Source organism: Schistocerca cancellata, chromosome 6, assembly GCF_023864275.1.
Source record: "Schistocerca cancellata isolate TAMUIC-IGC-003103 chromosome 6, iqSchCanc2.1, whole genome shotgun sequence".
Taxonomy (NCBI): Eukaryota; Metazoa; Arthropoda; class Insecta; order Orthoptera; family Acrididae; genus Schistocerca; species Schistocerca cancellata.
The window spans coordinates 189041955-189061826 of NC_064631.1; the positions used below are offsets into that span (position 1 = coordinate 189041955).

General features: G+C 41.8%; 1 protein-coding gene and 1 long non-coding RNA gene across 2 annotated transcripts in view; one reads left to right on the forward strand and one right to left on the reverse strand.

Moving 5' to 3' along the window:
- Window positions 1-19872, reverse strand: part of LOC126190936 (arrestin domain-containing protein 17) — a 166260-nt gene that overhangs the window by 12244 nt on the left and 134144 nt on the right. The window contains exon 4 of the mRNA XM_049931580.1: window positions 4074-4256. Within this exon, the coding sequence (XP_049787537.1) occupies window positions 4074-4256 (183 nt within the window). The remainder of the gene's footprint in view (window positions 1-4073; window positions 4257-19872) is intronic.
- LOC126190937 (uncharacterized) lies at window positions 6142-6866 on the forward strand. Its single transcript, XR_007538299.1, has 3 exons — window positions 6142-6212; window positions 6367-6477; window positions 6637-6866. It is a non-coding gene; the product is annotated as an uncharacterized LOC126190937 (long non-coding RNA).

Here is a 19872-nt window from a genome sequence, read left to right on the forward strand (position 1 = left end):
CAATCTATAAATTCAAGAAGCAATGACAAAAATAACAGGAATTTTCAAGAGTGGGATTAAAATTCAAGGTGAAAGGATATCAATGATAAGATCTGCTGATTCTCAGTGAAAGTGAAGAAGATTTACAGGATCTGCTGAATGGAATGAACAGTCTAATGAAAACAGAATATGAACTGACAGTAAATCGAAGAAAGACATAAGTAATGAGATGTAGCAGAAATGAAAACAGCGAGAAACTAACGTCAGAACTGGGGATTACGACACAGACAAAGTTAAGGAATTCTGCTACGTAGGCAGCAAAATAACACATGATGGTTAGAGCAAGGACATAAAAATCAGAGAAGCACTGACAATATGGTCATTTTTGGCCAAGAAACATAGGCCTTCATTCGAGGAAGAAATTTCTAAGAAAGTACATTTGTAGCACAGCATTGTATGGTAGTGAAAAATGGACTGTGTGAAAGCCAAAACACAAGAAACCTGAAGCATTTAAGATGTGGTGCTACAGATGAAAGTTGAAAATTAGTTAAAGTGATAAGGTAAGGAATGAGGAGGTTCTTCACAGAATCATTGTGGAAAGAAACATATGAGAACACTGACAAGAAGAAGCAACAGGATGATAGCAGATGTTCTGAGACATTAGGGAATAGTTTTCATGTTATTAGCGGGAGCTGCAGAGTACTGCTGGGGCAGACAGAGATTGGAATACATATAGCAAATAACTGAAGATGTAAGTTGCAGGTGCTACTCTGAAATGAAAATTTGCCACAGGAGAGGAATTCGTAATGGGTCACATCAAACTAGTCAGATGACTGATGACTCTCTGCGCAAATTATGGCACAAGGGACATGATGAAGAGCACAGTGGTCCTCAAGCACATACCCCAAAAAACATGAAGTAAAGTTCTTACAATAAATATCCCATTGATGACATGGGTTAATGCATATTTGGGCAGTAATTTTTGCAATACTATGAACTATACAAAAAAAACAACTTTGCAAAATATCACATTTTTATGTTGTACAGAGCTGAACTTTAACACAAACAAGAAAACTATGAGGAAAAAGTATGCTATGGAATTTGTTTTTAAAAGTTGTTGGGATGAATGTGTCATCTTGTGCACAAACAATATGAATTTGTTTCAACAAAATATAGCATTTTTTTACAAAAAAAAAACGCATCAGAATTAAACCAGTCAGTGGTGAATATATTATACACATTACACTGTGAATAAATATCGAAGTGCCCAAGGACTATTGTCAAACAAAAGTGTCAGTCATTGTTTAATTGTTGCACTTTGCAAGACATTGGTGTACAGATGTATAGTATGTGACAATATTCCATTTTTTAAGAGTACTGGAGTGTTTGCCATATTACCTTTCTCAGAGATAAGAGTGACAGTTCTGATACCCTGGCCAGGTCTCCAGTTTGCTTTCGTGAGTAATAGTCTCATTAACAAAAGACAACGTATTACCAGAAAAACGCAGATGTACATTCATGTGATGCAAGAAATGAAGATCACACAGACAGAGTTATTTAAGCAAATCTTCACTACTTAGACATACAACTAGTATAGTGTCTGCTTGAGAATGTAACCAGTGACTCATGGAGTCACATAAGGAAATAAAAATACAGGAATCTGTATTGACAATATTTTAACAAATTATAAAGCTGATGACACAAGGAAGACTTAGGATTTCAGACCGCTTTGCTCTGTTTATTGAAATAACTAATGCAAATGAACCAAGTACTATGAAAAGTTATGGCAAACCACATTTACCATTGAAAATATAAAATTGTTCTGCTCTAAATTAGAAGATATGAAGGTGGCAAGCTCAAAATGATATTCCAATCTCTGTGCATTTTTAACTATTTTTAGAAAATGTTTTACATGTACTTAATGAATTTTTCCACTTATTTCTTCACAAATATTGGAGAGAATTGTGGAAATGTAATTTAAAAAAATTATAGACAAAATCAAATATAATTTCGGATAATCAATATTGCTTTCAAACAGGCAAAAACACAATAAAGGCCATTAATGAGTTTGTGAAAAAAATCAGTTCTGCCTTAGACAAGTCAAGAAAAGTTTCAGGGTTATTCTGCAATGTCACAAAAGCATTTGATTGTATAAACCATCACTTCCTCCTGTATAAAATGGAAAGACATGGAACTGGTGGTTGTGCTTACTATTTAATGAAATTTCTCCACTTAGAGTATGCCACACAAAAGTGTCAAAATAAGCTGAATTGGACCACTGCTAGATTAAATATCCAATGGGAAAAAAAACAACTGCACAAGCAACTGAAATATAACGAAGACCCCGTTGCCATTAATTATGTTAAACGGTATAAAATCTTATTTAAGAGGGTAGTGAAATCAGTAAAGGATATGGCTTACAAAAAACACATCCTGGCCCACGGACACAAATCAGAGACTGCTTGGTTTGTCATAAAATCAGATCTGGGAATTAGAACTGACGGAAAAGATATTTCCAAAATTAAGGGGAGAAATAAAATTGTAACAAATGCTCGTCAGATGTCAGAATAATTCAATAAAATAAACGTATCAGATGTAGATGCTTATGCAGAAAAAGTACATTTAGGCCAGCAGGTAGAAGAACCATCAATAAATTTGAGAAAACGTCAGCCAAAGATGTAGAGAATACTGCAGTTAGCTAAAAAAACAAAAATTCTGCTGGGAAGAATGGCATATGTACCAAAGCAGTTAAAGGAGCTGCCAGGAGCTCACCGCCTTTGCCTCTTTGCTCAATAATTAATAAATCACTTGAAGAAGGCCACTTTCCAGATGCCCTAAATTATGCAGGCATAAAACCTTTGTTCAAAAAAGACTCAAGAGAAGATATGGGCCCAGTCTCTATTCATCCAGTGTTTTCACAAATATTGGAGAGAGTGGTGCTAATACAAATTAAAAAATTCAGAGAAAAATTAAATATAATTTCAGATAATCAATATGGCTTTCAAAACGGAAAAACACAATAAAAGTCATTAATGAGTTTGTGAAAAAAATCAGTTCCACCTTAGACAAGTCTAGAAAAGTAGCGGGATTATTCTGTGACCTCACAAAACCATCTGACTGTGTAAACCAGCACTTGCTCCTGTATAAAACAGAAAGACAGGTTACTGGGAGTTATGCTTTAGAATGGTTTATGTCATATCTCACGAACAGAAAACAATGGGTAGTTATGTCACCAAGCCAGGGAAATTCCTTCTCTGAACGGTTGATTATTTCATAAGGCCTTCCACAAGTTTCAGTTCTGGGTCCAATTGTATTTCAACTATTTATAAAGACTTGCACATAAACATAAATTCACACTCAGTTTTATTCGTTGATAATGCAATCCACATTTTTATTTATATATAAAAGCTGACTTGGGAATTCTCCCTTGTGCCAGACTGTGTGTACAAGATCGTGTGCCGATTTAAAGTTCTAGAGTAACATATTTCACTGTTCACATCGCTTCTGCATGATCTTCATTGATTGTATGAATACCCATTTGTACTGTGAGATATTGTGATATTTTAACATTCGCAAGTGCTGCAGTAAATTCATACTGTTATCGTCAAGTTTTCGAGAACAATATGACTGTCCTCGTTTAGACCAATCCTCCTTAATGATTATGTAGTCCAAAAGCAATGTTACAATATAGAACAGTATGTATGTAAATAATGGGGATATTTTATTAATATTATGTATGTACTGTAGTCAGTTATGCGTGAAAATAATATTTATACCCAATTATAAAACACCAACCAAATGTAAATTATTATATATATAATTTTTTTGTGAATTTGTACTGTAGCCACATGATTTCAAGATTATTTACATAACTTTAAGAGATACATATAAATACAAACGTAACTGAATGTACAAAATTTGTATGAAATTTGATAATTTTTTGTTTTAAAGTGTAACATGTAGGTTAAATATTTTACGACGTTACATTTAGCTGTCGTGTGCTGTACGTAGTATGTATATAATGTAGTCAAATGGGACCAAACGGTAACCGGCCGGTGAACAGCTCGGCGGCTGTGCAGAGACGAGAAACGCACCTCGGTGAGGCAGGCCTTTGTGGAGCTGATGGTGACGCGGCTCCGGTTGTGCACGCTGGCCGAGATGCCGATGGTCTCGCCGGGCACGTACCCGCCGCGGTCCAGCGAGACGCGGCAAACGACGGGCCCCGAGTTGAGGCAGCGCACGCCCAGCTGGTGCTCCACCTCGCACTGGAACGGCTCCTGCGCACACACACACACAGCCGTCTCATTATCAAGCACCCACTAGGAACACTCGACAGGGCGTAATCACTGTATCCGATAAAACGCTTTTAGGCGAGTAACTTCATTGTCTCACTTGACGACTCGCAACAAGCAGTTACACCACAGTCTAACGTAACAGTCGCGACACTTCCCCTCGATTTTGTTGCCTAATGCCTACCGTGCCAGCAGCGCCCCAAGCGGCCAGTAGGTTAAATTGTGAGTTCGGCGTGATCGCGAGAGCGAATAGTGATTGTTTATTTTGATTTCTACAATTGTTTTTACCAGCGGGAGCGTTTGTAGCGCAATAAATTGCAGCAACAACAGGAAGAAGACACCACAGCCGTTCTTTTTTTAGGTTTGCTAAGGATCCTGAGAGGTATATAACATCGAGTTATCGTCAGGATTCACTTACAAACTAAATGTGTATTAATGACTAATGTTTCGTTTTAGGAGCAGAAAATGGCTAGTTAAGAGCAGACGAGAAGACCTTATGAAAAAAGACCCAGTTTATCTGTATAATAATATTAAGTTTTATTAGCTACATTTCGAATAAAACCAGTCCATGAACGCAGACAATAATAAACTCTTGTGGAATGCAGTACCCACACTGTTTGACATCCCAAATAAGCTACCTAAACTGACGATAAAGAGTAAACTGCCACAAAGATTCGACAATCCATCTAAAGCTATAAAACAGTCCTATGATGCAGAAGCAGCCAGTTCAACTCTCCATGTATCAGTGCCAGATTCGTGTGAATCGTCAACACAGACCTGCTTTGGCGATGAATCGGTTAGATCAAGTGTCTTACAAAATTCACTAGACTTCGTACAAAACTAATCCAGGAAAAGGAAAGTGCCTACAGACAGCGACAGAAACTGTATCCGAAGGATCACGTGAACAAGGACAAACGAATGTTGGAGTCTGTAGGTATGTATTTCATTCACGTCTATTGTTAGTCACTTAATTTCCCTTGCTCCCTTCGTGTGATAACATTATTTTGTTAGCACTGTGTTAACTGACAGATTGTTCGAAAATTATTCAAATATTTGGTTTTGCGTGAAATGTAATGTAATCAGCTCATTATAAAGTTTTCAACATATTTCTCCCACTATTTGGCAGTTGCTTGTCCCACTTAGAATAATATAAAGTTCGCACTTGTGGCAACAGGCGACAATGACAAACACAGTAGGCCTACAGAACGATAAATGAGCTGTGGATCGCTTTCGCATGTATAGGTACATGTGTGAATCTGTGTGTTTATATTCTTTTGATATCAACGTGGTAAGTCGCAATTCTATTCAACGTCACAAGTGTTTCTTCACGAATGTGTCGTAGCTTGCCACTCGATTAATGGTTTTTGTCCATACTTGCGCTTATTTTAGAATATTTTTAGAAACATATATGCCTTCTGATACTACACAAACCCTTGGAGGCAAGAAAAAAACTCAAATATTTCGTAAATTACGTAGGAAATGGATGCAAAACAAACATTATGCTTACGACGCGTGTGACGTTCACCTTACACGCCACTTAGAGCGCTAGTGTCGTTCCATCCATCAAACTAGTGATGGGCTAAACTGCGATTTTCCGATATCAGTGATTTCTGTGAATGCTACTTTTCAGTATCTGTTATTCTTAACTGTGATTTGTCGCAGTTAAGAGTCGCAGGAGCATAGGTCGTGTATCCCTCCGCCACTGCTATTTCTGCGATTTCTGCTACTTCCGCGATTTCTGCTACTTCTCTGATTTCTGTGACTCCTGCTACTTCTGCGATTTCTGCTACTTCTGCGATTTATGCTACTTCTGCGATTTCTGTGACTTCTGCTACTTCTGCGATTTCTGTGATTCCTGCGATTTCTGCGACTTGGCACCGTATGAAAAAGTTACATCTGTCAACACAGAAAATTGCATCTCAACAAACCTGTCATTGGCAAGTATGTTTTACGTTTTTTCTTCCGTTGGCTTTAATTTTGTATTAAAGAAACAACTGTGAAAATATTAATAGTGTAATTAATATGTAAGTAGCCGTACAGTACCGTAATAGTTCGTATTTAGAAAATGAATTCTAACATATTGTTATGTTCACAGGTACCTGAACTACATTTCAGTCACTCAGTAAAGTGATAACTCAAAATATCATTGTCAACAGATCTGAAGAAATTGCCACTGCGTCTTTAGACCGTTTTCGTCAGACGAGAGGTTAGTTTCTAAGCATTTCGATGAACTTAATTACTTCAGTGAGATCGTTCTTGCAAATGTGATATTCATTATAGCAAATATTAGCAATCTATTCTGTCAATTATATTGCTAGTAATTAATGACAGCAAAAATTGTTTAATAATCCTTGTGTTTTTGCAGACACAGTTCTGACTCTGATTACTGGTTGCTGTACGTATCTATCCACATCAAGGCTGTTTTTGAGAGAGACTCGTGAAGATTCAAGACAGCTCTTAGAGGATTTGCAGTTTAAAAGTGAAATAATTGTGAAATAAGTGTGTGAATGATTAAACTGTGTTTTATTGAAGTTGTTGTGCGATTTTAAAGGAATAATAAATGTCAAATACAGTGAGTGAATAATAAAAATCTCATTTTCCACATGTTTAAGCCGTCCTATACCCATAATTTTCCGCCACTTACTTATTGGTAAACACTTGTTGGAGAGTGACATGCCGCCCCCCCCCCCCTTTCTCCACAATCTTGGTGTGACACTGACCTGTAACTTATCCCGAAGTCTACAATATGCATTTTGAGGCTGTTGATATGAAAGTGGGAAGTACAGATCTTCCAGTTAAATCAGGAATAGCTTAAGTGCATTACTTGAAAGTAACACAGGAAAAGCTTACTTATGTAGGTGGTAGTAGTGCCGGCAAAAAGTTCTTGTGTGTGAAGTTGCCATGTAGAACACCAGGTGTAAAACTTTTCTCCCGAATCTTGAACTGTGTCGGAACAAAAGTGAGGCATTCATATGACTGTTTTCATTTCTCTACACTTATACAGATGTCTGAGTTCTGCTGTGTTAACATTGCAAAGTCCTGTAGGCATGTGGAGTATTAACCAAAACTGTCATATTGGAAGCAGAATCAAACACATTTGTTACGTTACTTGATATTTTCAGGAGAAAAAGGCAATGTTGTTTCTTATTAATATAATACATTCAGAGTCACAGCAGTATTTGACCAACCATAACTGATGCTGAATGTGCATGTCGTCATATAATATGAAGGGCTTATTTCAATAGTGGTACAAGTCCATTACCTCCACTTTTCTGTCTATAATGCTTCTGAAATTAGTGATCCAAACAAACATAAATAAAGGTTCATCTCTAGCAAGAAGCCATATGCTTGAATATTTCTGGTATCTCAAATACAGATTTGTCAGCGCTCATTTAACTTTACCTCTCTGTATCTCAAAATGAACAAAAATGGACTTGTACCACTATTGAAATAAGCCCTTCATATGCACACACAGCACATCCATCTCGTGAGGCACAAGGCTCTCATAACGAAGTACGTACGTCGGTCAACAGATGACACTAGGAAAAGTATGTTAACTGCGCTTTTTAGTTGCTACTTGCGACTCTTAGTTGCGGCTTGTCACGGAAATCGCAGTTAGACTCAATAGTGTATCGCAGAGATGGGCGTAGTACGAATTTTGACCCACAGATGGCACTGTTAACCGCGCTTTCTAGTTGCTACTTGTGACTCTTAGTTGCGACTTGTCACAGAAATCGCAGTTAGACTCGATACCGTATCGCAGAGATGGACGTAGTACGAACTTTGGCCAACAGATGGCACTGTTAACTGCGCTTTTTAGTTGCTACTTGCGACTCTTAGTTGCGACTTGTCACGGAAATCGCAGTTGGACTCCATAGCGTACCGCAGAGATGGACGTAGTACGAACTTTGGCCAACAGATGCCACTGTTAACCGCGCTTTTTAGTTGCTACTTGCGACTCTTAGTTGCGACTTGTCACTGAAATCGCAGAAAGCAGTGCTAAATTCGACGAATAGATGGCTCACGTCTTTGAATATGAAATACTACTTGCGACCGCTAACTGTGACTGAAATCGCAGTTAGATTCTGTAAAGTTGCTACTGTGATATCTGTGACTTCTCAGTCACTGTGATTTCTAACAGATACGCGATTTCCTGCCCACCACTACATCAAACGGTAACAACATTTACAGCAATGAGTGTCGCGACTGTTATGTTAGACTGTGGTTATACTTCAGGGCATCTGGCGTTTTATTCCTGTACTGAATCTTGCCTATCTCGAGTGGTCATTTTCGTTTACATGTCAGCGCTAAAATTGCGTGTGTTGTGAGAGCTGTCTGCTATGCAGGGTGGTACTAGGACTGTTGATATTTTTAAAAATATCGGGTATCCGATATATCAGTATTTAAAAGAACATCATTATCCACCTTCGACAGACCGAAAAAAGTATCCATATATCGATATATTGACGCTAAAGATATCGACGTAATGGGCTATAAAAATATCGGCTGCCCGTTCTAAATATACTGACAGTTTTAGAGTTACATGTATTTAAGTACTGATTTATTATTATACGAGGGGGGACCCAAAAGTAAGTGGAATCGTAATGCTGCACATCGTGTACTTGTACTAGCAGGTTGCGCCGCCAGAGGGCTGTAGTATGAGCTCTGCTGAGTCATTCTGCCACGCGGCGTCACCCAACAGTGAGAAGTGTGGTTTCTTTGACAGTTCGTTGAGTATGCGTACAGTGCAGATGTGACAAGAGGAAGTGTCTAGTTCTTACGAACAACGTGCGGCAGTGAAGTTTTGTTTCTTGCTCGGCAAGAACGCAGCAGAAACTGTTGCGATGATTCAAACAGCCTACAAATATCATGCTCTTAGTAAAACGCAAGTGTATGAATGGTTTTCTCGGTTCAAAAAGGGAGAAATGGTGGTTGAAGATCAGCTCCGTACCGGTCGACCTTCAACTGCTCGAAGCAAAGACAACATCGACAAAATCCGTGATCTCATCAGTGAAGATCGACGCAGGACAATCGACCAACTCGAGAACTTGTCCGGGTTATGCTGGAGCTCAATTCAGCGCATCTTGACCATCGATTTGGGGATGCGAAGAGTGGCAGCAAAATTCGTGCCGAAGCTTCTTACCAGAGATCAAAGGGATCGTAGCGTTCAAGCTTGTCTCGAAATGAAGGACACGTACAAAGATGATCCACATTTTCCCAACAAAATCATACAAGTGATGAGTCATGGTGCTATGGGTACAATCCAGAAAGTAAACAACAGTCATCACAATGGAAGTCACCTGGCTCATCTCGACCAAAAAAAGCTCGACAAGTGAAACCGAATGTGAAAACGATGTTGATCTGTTTTTTTTTGTTTTTTTTTTGTTTTTTTTTTTTTTTTTTTTTTTTTTTTTGCCATTAAAAGGATCGAACACTCCGAATTTGTCCCTGAAAACCAGACAGTATACCAACAATTCTATTTGGAGGTTATGAAACAGCTTCGCAGAAGTTTGTCGCGAAAACGTCCGGCTCTGTGGGATTCTGGCGTGTGGTTCCTGCATCACGACAATGCTCCCGCACACACGGCTCTCACCGTTCGCCAGTTTTTGGCGTCAACGAAGACGACTACCTCGACCCACGCGCCCTATTCGCCGGATTTAGCACCCTCGGACTTCTCCCTATTCCCGAGGATGAAAAGAGACTTGAGGAGGGAAGCGTTTTGCGGATGTGGAAGACGTAAAACGCAATGTCATGTAAGTGCTAGCAGGTATCAAAGAGGAAGAATTTAAAAGGTGCTTCGAACAGTGGAATGAACGTTTGGACAAGTGTATTAATGCTATTGGAGAGTACTTCCAAGAAGATTAAGGTTGTATTTGAAAACAATACAGTATATGCTTTCTAGAAAGAAATTCCGGTTATTTTTGGGTCCCCCCTCGTACAACCTCTGACAATAAAGTTCGGTGAATGACGTCGGAACGGTCGATCGGGCAACACTAGCGGCTCAGAACGCTGCACCTGCATAGCGGCCGGTGTTGACAACCTGCCCCCACCGTAGTTTAGTTGAGCATCGTGTGTGTTCCGCGTTAGAGCTATTGGGCGAAGTGCTTGTTTAGTGCGTTGATTCTGAACTGTGAACAGGACAATGAACGACCAAAGGATCAATTTAAAGTTTTGTTTTAAGCTCGGCAAGACACCGAAAGAAACGCATGCAGTGCTGGTACGTGTTTATGGGGATCAAGCACTGTCCATGAAATGCGTTTACGACTGGTCTGCCCATTATCGAGGAGGCCGGGAAAGTATTTCTCACAATCCCCGTAGCGGACGACCGGCAACCGCAGTCAGTGACGAAAACATTGAGAAAGCGAGGACATTAATCACGGATGACCGTCGATTAACTGTGCACATGATAGCGGATGAACTCATGATGAACCGTGAATCAGTGCGACAGGTCATTACCCAGGAGTTCGCGAAGAGGAAAACGTGTTGATATCTTGTGCCGCATCACTTGACTGACGATCAGAAGCAGGCACATTTAGAGGCTTCACAGAATGTTGTCGAAACGGTAGATGTGACACTCAATTTCTTGAACTCTATTGTCACTGAGGATGAAACCTGGTGTCTGCAGTACGACCCTGAAACGAAACTGCAACGCGTGGAATGGCGTTCTCCGACATCATCTCATCAGAGAAAGGTCAGAGCCGAAAAATCACGCATCAAAACGATGCTCAACGTTTTTTTCGATAGTGATGGCATTAACCACAAGGAATTTCTACCTGAGGGAACGGCGTTGAACGCTGAGCGATATGTTGACATTTTGACCCATTTCATGCAACATCTAGGAAGGGGACAACTGCAGTATGAACAACAAGGTTCCTGGTTTTTTGTTCACGACAATGCACGCACACACAGCCAATACCTCAAACAGTTCCTGGCAAGAAAAGACGATGGTGCAACTTGAACGTCCACCATACTCGCCAGATCTCCACACATACCTTACATCCCGCCAACAGAGTATAATGATTGGAACAAAGAGGCCAGAATGGAATAATGTAGTATCACAGGTCCCACAAGGATCAGTATTGGACCCATTACTTTTCTCATTATATGTTAAAGATGTGTCTAATCATCTCCCATTGCGAATCTCTTTTATGCGCTGACAGTCTTCAGTTATACCTAAGTGCAAGCCCAACAAACGTGCACACAGACATCCAGAACATAAATGCTGACGTACTTCCTTTGCTAGAATGTGTGCAGAACTTAGTTTGAAACACAAACCATCTCTTCTTTTCTCTTTTGCTAGTGCTTTGTGTTGTGGGTTGGCAGGAGAGCCAACACCGGGTACTAGAGGAAGCCAAAAGGCACGCGTTTTAGCTCACGCAGGCTGGCGTTCAAATGGTTCTGAGCACTATGGGACTTAACAGCTGTGGTCATCAGTCCCCCAGAACTTAGAACTACTTAAACCTAACTAACCTAAGGACATCACACACATCCATGCCCGAGGCAGGATTCGAACCTGCGACCGTAGCAGTCGCGCGGTTCCGGACTGCGCACCTAAAACCGCGAGACCACCGCGGCCGGCGCAGGCTGGCGTGAGGTCTGGAACAGGACAAGGAAATTAGACTTTAGAAAAACGGACGTAGCTGGTGGAATATTTAACTTTAATCCATTAATGATGAGCGTCGCTCTTGACTATACAAGATTCAGTATCAATAGTAACTGGTAATGGCGCCTTGCTAGGTCGTAGCAAATGACGTAGCTGAAGGCTATGCTAACTATCGTCTCGGCAAATGAGAGCGTATTTTGTCAGTGAACCATCGCTAGCAAAGTCAGTTGTACAACTAGGGCGAGTGCTAGGAAGTCTCTCTAGACCTGCCGTGTGGCGGCGCTCGGTCTGCAATCACTGATAGTGACGACACGCGGGTCCGACGTATACTAACGGACCGCGGCCGATTTAAAGGCTACCACCTAGCAAGTGTGGTGTCTGGCGGTGACACCACACTTTGTCCCACAGTTTCGCAGGATAGGCACGGATTTGGCAAGCTTAGTTTTATGGGGTGGACAGATGGCCTTCCTGCTGCCACCCCATACCCCCGGGACATAATTAGTGTACCCCTGGTGTCGGCATCTAGTGTAATCCATGGAATACTGCGAACGTGTTCGGATGTCTGCGAGTCGTGTAACTGAGGCGGAACGTGGGGACCAGCCCAATATTCAGCTAGTGGGATGTGGAAAACCACCTAAAATCCACATCCAGGCTGGCCAGCACACCGGCCGACGTCGGTAATCTGCAAGGTGGATTCGATCTGGGGCCAGTGCGCCTTCCCGAGTCCAGGAAGCAGTGCATTAGCGCTCTCGGCTAACCTGGCGGGTTGAAACATAATCTATCTAAAGCATAAGAAATCTTAGTCACTCACGGAAGACTCCACACTCGGCAGTAGGCAGTCATAGCCGCCTGGGTGGCTTTGGCACAGTCAACTAATTGCTGATGCCACTGACTCACGATGAGGTTGATGGCTGATTTACATGACGCGCACCCACAACCACTAATTGAGTTTGACCAGAGAGTGGTTCGTTTATAAAGGAATTTACTGGTCCAAATCTGTAGCTGAGCTGGTAACGAAACAGCTTATGGTCGATTCGTACGTAAAGGATCAGAAAGGCAAAATATTTCAAAAAAACATTTCAAATGACATTCATACAAATCGTCAATGATGACATTCACACAAGTCGTCAACGGAACGGGCCGTCAACGTCAAAGTCTCTTTACTACAAAGTTTTGAAGTTCACGCTGTTTTTTGAGGGGTCTCTAACAATTTCAATGATGACATTCACATAAGTCGTCAACGGAACGGGCCGTCAACGTCAAAGTCTCTTTACTACAAAGTTTTGAAGTTTACGCTGTTTTTGAGGGGTGTCTGACAATGTCAGGTTAACCAACCCACCCCGCACTCACGTTTTAGTAGTGGATTTCGTGCTTTTTTGTCTCCTGAGCCTTTATATTTTGTACTTTGTTTTCGTGACACATTGCACATGTTCCATGACAGCTTGCATCCACGAGTGTTCTTCCATAAGAGAGGCCAGATATTGGAAAGCGAAAATTGACCTATTTTTTACAATACCTGGACAGAGAAAGACCTTATTTTATGCATAAATTAGAACAGAAACGGTTGAAACAGTTTTCGTGAAATAACCTCTATTAACCGTATAAACGTTGGCTGTACTGAAGGGGATTTTTCCACCTAGGCTGTATTTCTTTAGACTCCTTCGTTCCAAAGCTAGTTTTGGCGTTTTAGGCCATTATACAGTGAATAGTTAGTACATGACGAGTTCTTACTTCCTTTGGAATGGAATATACTTTAACGCACCGAAATAAGTACTCGTCTACAGCTCACCTACGGAAGACTAAGTTATCGTACACAGTTTTTTTTATTTAGTGCGCTCACTCGAAGAGCAAAACGACTGCGAGAGGTGCTTTGTTGTCGGCTGAAGAACCGAAAGGTCGCCGCACTGAAATTGCTCGTATGTGCAACGCACGCGGAGAATTTGTTCATGTGGGCCAATTGTGTACTTACTAGAGCATGCCCTAACGGGTGAGATGAAGTCGACGTGACCTGCTGGTGACATGCTCCTTGTTGACAGTTCACAGTACTTCTCAGACGTCGAGCAGTGTTCTTCATTTCATGTTGTGGGATGTGAGGAAAAAAGGTTATAAAGTACAGGAACAATAAAAAATTATTTGTCAGAATGTATCGTGGGGTCTCAATGCTTTTCAATACTGCATTAAACGCATTATTTTGAATCTCTTCTGTGTCTTACTTTTGTTAACTTGAATAGAATGTTCTCGAACCTGACCATATATATATTTATTAATCAGATGCACTGTCTGCAGGTATATAACATTTATTGCTTATTCAAGGCTCATGCTGATCAATTCGGATACTGTTGGCAGACGACGATACAGTAACTGGATATTGCAGTCTGTGCGTGATGCACGGGTTGGCTGTTCTCTCTCTCTCTCTCTCTCTCTCTCTCTCTCTCTCTCTCTCACTCTCATTTTTTTTCCCAACAGAAACACCAGATTATTAACTCTCAGAACAATCGGCGTTGTAAGTAACAACTAAACAATAAAAAAAATATTATTTCATGCAAGAGTGCACACACGATTGCGTCTGTGACAGTATTACGACGTCATTGTGATGACAAAAACTATCCTAGACTGTGATAGACGCACCACTAACGACCCACCCCCGATTCTTTAATGGATCTAACTCCTTTCATAAAACATCCTCAAACGTTTGATTACTTTGCAAATGAGTCAGTGTGTTCCACCTATCTTCAAGGCACTCATTATGAAACACTGGATGAGTAAAGTCTGGCTAATTCGCGTTCCATTTTAAGAAAAGATAGTTTTTAACGCATCTCCAAGTTTCTGACGTCATATTTTATGAACTATTTCGTACAATGATCTAATTTTCCTGGTACATTCGTTGGTACATAAAACACTGTGTCTACAAAATTAGAGTTAGTATTAAAGAAGTAATAAAGTAAAACGTCATGCCAGATTCTGAGATTTTACGCATGAAAAACGAAAATACAGGGTGGTCCATTGATAGTGACGGGGCCAAATATCTCATGAAATAAGCATCAAACGAAAAAACTACAAAGAACGAAACTCATCTAGCTTCAAGGGGGAAACCAGATGGCGCTATGGTTGGCCCGCTAGATCGCTTGCCATAGGTCAAACGCATATCAACTCCGTTTTTTTAAATACGAACCCCCATTTTTTGTTACATATTCGTGTAGTACGTAAAGAAATATGAATGTTTTAGTTGGACCCTTTGTGATACATGGAGCTGTAATAGTCACAAACGTATAAGTCCGTGGTATCACGTAACATTCTGCCAAGTCGGGCGGTATTTGCTTCGTGATACATTAGCCGTGTTAAAGTGGACCGTTTACCGATTGCGGAAAAGGTCGATATCGTGATGATGTATGGCTATTGTGATCAAACTGCCTCATCCAAGAGTCCGGACCGTTCGCCGAATAGCTACGTTATTTAAGGAAACAGGAAGTGTTCAGCCACATGTGAAACGTCAACCACGACCTACAACAAATGATGATGCCGAAGTAGGTGTTTTAGATGCTGTCGCTGTTAATCCGCGCATCAGTAGCAGACAAATTGAGCGAGAATCGGGAATCTCAAAAACGTTGGTGTTGAGAATGCTACATCAACATCGATTGCACCCGTACCATATTTCTATGCACCAGGAATTGCACGGCGACGACTTTGAACGTCGTGTCAGTTCTGCCACTGGGCACAAGAGAAATTACGGGTCGATGACAGATTTTTTGCACGCGTTCTATTTAGCGACGAAGCGTCATTCACCAACAGCGGTAATGTAAACCGGCATAATATGGATGGCGCAATGTATGCTGATTTCCTACCTGCGATGTACTTCCAACATTATAGATGTCCGGCACATAGCTCGCCTGCGGTTTAAGCGGTATTGAATAGCATATTTCATGACAGGTGGATTGGTCGTCGAAGCACCATACCATGGCCCGCACGTTCACCGCATATGACGTCCCCGGATTCCTTTTTGTGGGGAAAGTTGAAGGATATTTGCTATCGTGATCCGCCGACAACGCCTGACAACATGCGTCAGCGTATTGTCAGTGCATGTGCGAACATTACGGAAGGCGAACTACTCGCAGTTGAGAGGAATTTCGTTACAAGTATTGTCAAATGCATTGAGGCTGACGGACATCACTTTGAGCATTTATTGAATTACTGTGGTATTTACAGATAATCACGCTGTAACAGCATGCGTTCTCAGAAATGATAAGTTCACAGGTGCATGTATCACATTGGAATAACCGAAATACGAGGTGCATTCAAGTTCTAAGGCCTCCGATTTTTTTTCTAATTAACTACTCACCCGAAATCGATGAAACTGGCGTTACTTCTCGACGTAATCGCCCTGCAGACGTACACATTTTTCACAACGCTGACGCCATGATTCCATGGCAGCGAAGGCTTCTTTAGGAGTCTGTTTAGACCACTGGAAAATCGCTGAGGCAACAGCAGCACGGCTGGTGAGTGTGCGACCACGGAGAGTGTCTTTCATTGTTGGAAAAAGTCAAAAGTCACTAGGAGCCAGGTCAGGTGAGTAGGGAGCATGAGGAATCACTTCAAAGTTGTTATCACGAGGAAACTGTTGCGTAACGATAGCTCGATGTGCGGGTGCGCTGTCTTGGTGAAAAAGCAGAAGCGCAGCCCTTCCCGGACGTTTTTGTCGCAGTGCAGGAAGGAATTTGTTCTTCAAAATATTTTAGTAGGATGCACCTGTTACCATAGTGCCCTTTGGAACGCAATGGATAAGGATTACGCCCTCGCTGTCCCAGAACATGGACACCATCATTTTTTCAGCACTGGCGGTTACCCGAAATTTTTTTGGTGGCGGTAAATCTGTGTGCTTCCATTGAGCTGACTGGCACTTTGTTTCTGGACTGAAAAATGGCATTCACATCTCATCCATTGTCACAACCGACGAAAAGAAAGTCCCATTCATGCTGTCGTTGCGCGTCAACATTGCTCGGCAACATGCCACACGGGCAGCCGTGTGGTCGGCCGTCAGCATTCGTGGCACCCACCTGGATGACACTTTTCGCATTTTCAAGTCGTCATGCAGGATTGTGTGCACAGAATCCACAGAAATGCCAACTCTGGAGGCGATCTGTTCAACAGTCATTCGGCGATCCCCCAGAACAATTCTCTCCACTTTCTCGATCACGTCATCAGACCGGCTTGTGCGAGCCCGAGGTTGTTTCGGTTTGTTGTCACACAATGTTCTGCCTTCATTGAACTGTCGCACCCACGAACGCACTTTCGACACATCCGTAACTCCATCACCACATGTCTCCTTCAACTGTCGATGAATTTCAATTGGTTTCACACCACGCAAATTCAGAAAACGAATGATTGCACGCTCTTCAAGTAAGGAAAACGTCGCCATTTTAAGTATTTAAAACAGTTCTCATTCTCGACGCTGGCGGTAAAATTCCATCTGCCATACGGTGCTGCCACCTCCGGGACGTATTGACAATGAGCGTGGCCTCATTTTAAAACAATGCGCATGTTTCTATCTCTTTCCAGTCCAGAGAAAAAAAATCGGAGGCCTTAGAACTTGATTGCACCTTGTAAAATGTTCAAACGTACCTGCGTTCTGTATTTCAATTTAAGAAACCTACCTGTTACCAACTGTTCATCTAAAATTGTGAGCCATATGTTTGTGACTATTACAGCGCCATCTATCACAAAGCGAAAAAAGTGGTCCAACTAAAACATTTGTTTTTTCTTTATGTACTACACGAATATGTAATAACAAATGGGGGTTCCTATTTTTAAAAAACGCAGTTGATATCCGTTTGACCTATGGCAGTGCCATCTAGCGGGCCAACCATAGCGCCATCTGGTTTCCCCTTCCAGCTAGACAAGTTTCGTTCTTTATAGTTTTTTCGTTTGATGCTTATTTCGTGAGATATTTGGCCCGGTCACGATCAATGGACCACCCTTATAGTGAGCGATAAACTTATTTCTTATCATTATTTTGTGGGATATGTCGACGAGAAAAACTTCCGAAGACATCCGAAATTATGTTGGAAGTCCCCTATGCGCTCTTCTTCTCAAATGCTGGATGAATATAGTGTGGGTAATTTGCGTATCATTATTTAAGCTGCCTCATGACATTTCACAGTTATTAATTTTTTATATTTCACTCACTATGTTAAATCTTTACTGTTAGATTATACTTCTTAATGAGCAGATTATGAATGCATTTTAAGTTTTTAAATTCGGCCAGTAATAGTATGAAGTAATGAAAATCAAGTTTGCGTTACATCGGTAGGCGATAGATTGGCAACCTGCAGTAGCTACTGGCTGACCGTTAATATCGATTGGCAGTCAGTGGTCTTGCTGTGTCGTACATGAAATAACAGTAGGTACTTTCGCTGGTAGTTCTTTTTCTGGAAAAAAAGGTTGCAACTTAACTGTTCAGATACATATCAGAGTTTACGGTTTGGTGAGAAAAGTACAGTCCTCATTTGTGTTTCACTGACGGCACACCACAGTCTCGTTTTACATTGTGTACAGGCTCTTTACGTAACTGACATTAGTGTCTGCAGAAATTTATCCGCGGGGGAAGTGTGTGTGTGTATGTGTAGAGAAGGTGGTGGGGGGGAGGGGGGGGGGGGCGGCGAAGATTCTAATACAGCCAAACCATTTGTTGAGCCACAGTATTATTTCGATGCTATAGGCCAAGTAATGCTACAAGTGCCGCGCGGGATTAGCCGAGCGGTCTTAGGCGCTGCAGTCATGGACTGTGCGGCTGGTCCCGGCGGAGGATCGAGTCCTCCCTCGGGCATGGGTGTGTGTGTTCGTCCTTAGGATAATTTATGTGAAAGTACGAGGTGTATTCAAGTTCTAAGGCCTCCGATTTTTTTTCTCCGGACTGGAAAGAGAAGGAAACATGCGCATTGTTTTAAAATGAGGCCGCGTTCATTGTCGATACTTCCCAGAGATGGCAGCACTGTACGGCAGATGGAATTTTACCGCCAGCGTCGAGAATGAGAACTGTTTTAAATACTTAAAATGGCGACGTTTTCCTTACTTGAACAGCGTGCAATCATTCGTTTTCTAAATTTGCGTGGTGTGAAACCAATTGAAATTCATCAACAGTTGAAGGAGACATGTGGTGATGGAGTTATGGATGTCTCGAAAGTGCGTTCATGGGTGCGACAGTTTAATGAAGGCAGAACATCGTGTGACAACAAACCGAAACAACCTCGGGCTCGCACAAGCCGGTCTGACGACATGATCGAGAAAGTGGAGAGAATTGTTCTGGGGGATCGCCGAATGACTGTTGAACAGATCGCCTCCAGAGTTGGCATTTCTGTGGGTTCTGTGCACACAATCCTGCATGACGACCTGAAAATGCGAAAAGTGTCATCCAGGTGGGTGCCACGAATGCTGACGGACGACCACACGGCTACCCGTGTGGCATGTTGCCGAGCAGTGTTGACGCGCAACGACAGCATGAATGGGACTTTCTTTTCGTCGGTTGTGACAATGGATGAGATGTGGATGCCATTTTTCAATCCAGAAACAAAGCGCCAGTCAGCTCAATGGAAGCACACAGATTCACCGCCACCAAAAAAATTTCGGGTAACCGCCAGTGCTGAAAAAATGATGGTGTCCATGCTCTGGGACAGCGAGGGCGTAATCCTTATCCATTGCGTTCCAAAGGGCACTACGGTAACAGGTGCATCCTACGAAAATGTTTTGAAGAACAAATTCCTTCCTGCACTGCAACAAAAACGTCCGGGAAGGGCTGCGCGTCTGCTGTTTCACCAAGACAACGCACCCGCACATCGAGATAACGTTACGCAACAGTTTCTTCGTGATAACAACTTTGAAGTGATTCCTCATACTCCCTACTCACCTGACCTGGCTCCTAGTGACTTTTGACTTTTTCCAACAATGAAAGACACTCTCCGTGACCGCACATTCACCAGCCGTGCTGCTATTGCCTCAGCAATTTTC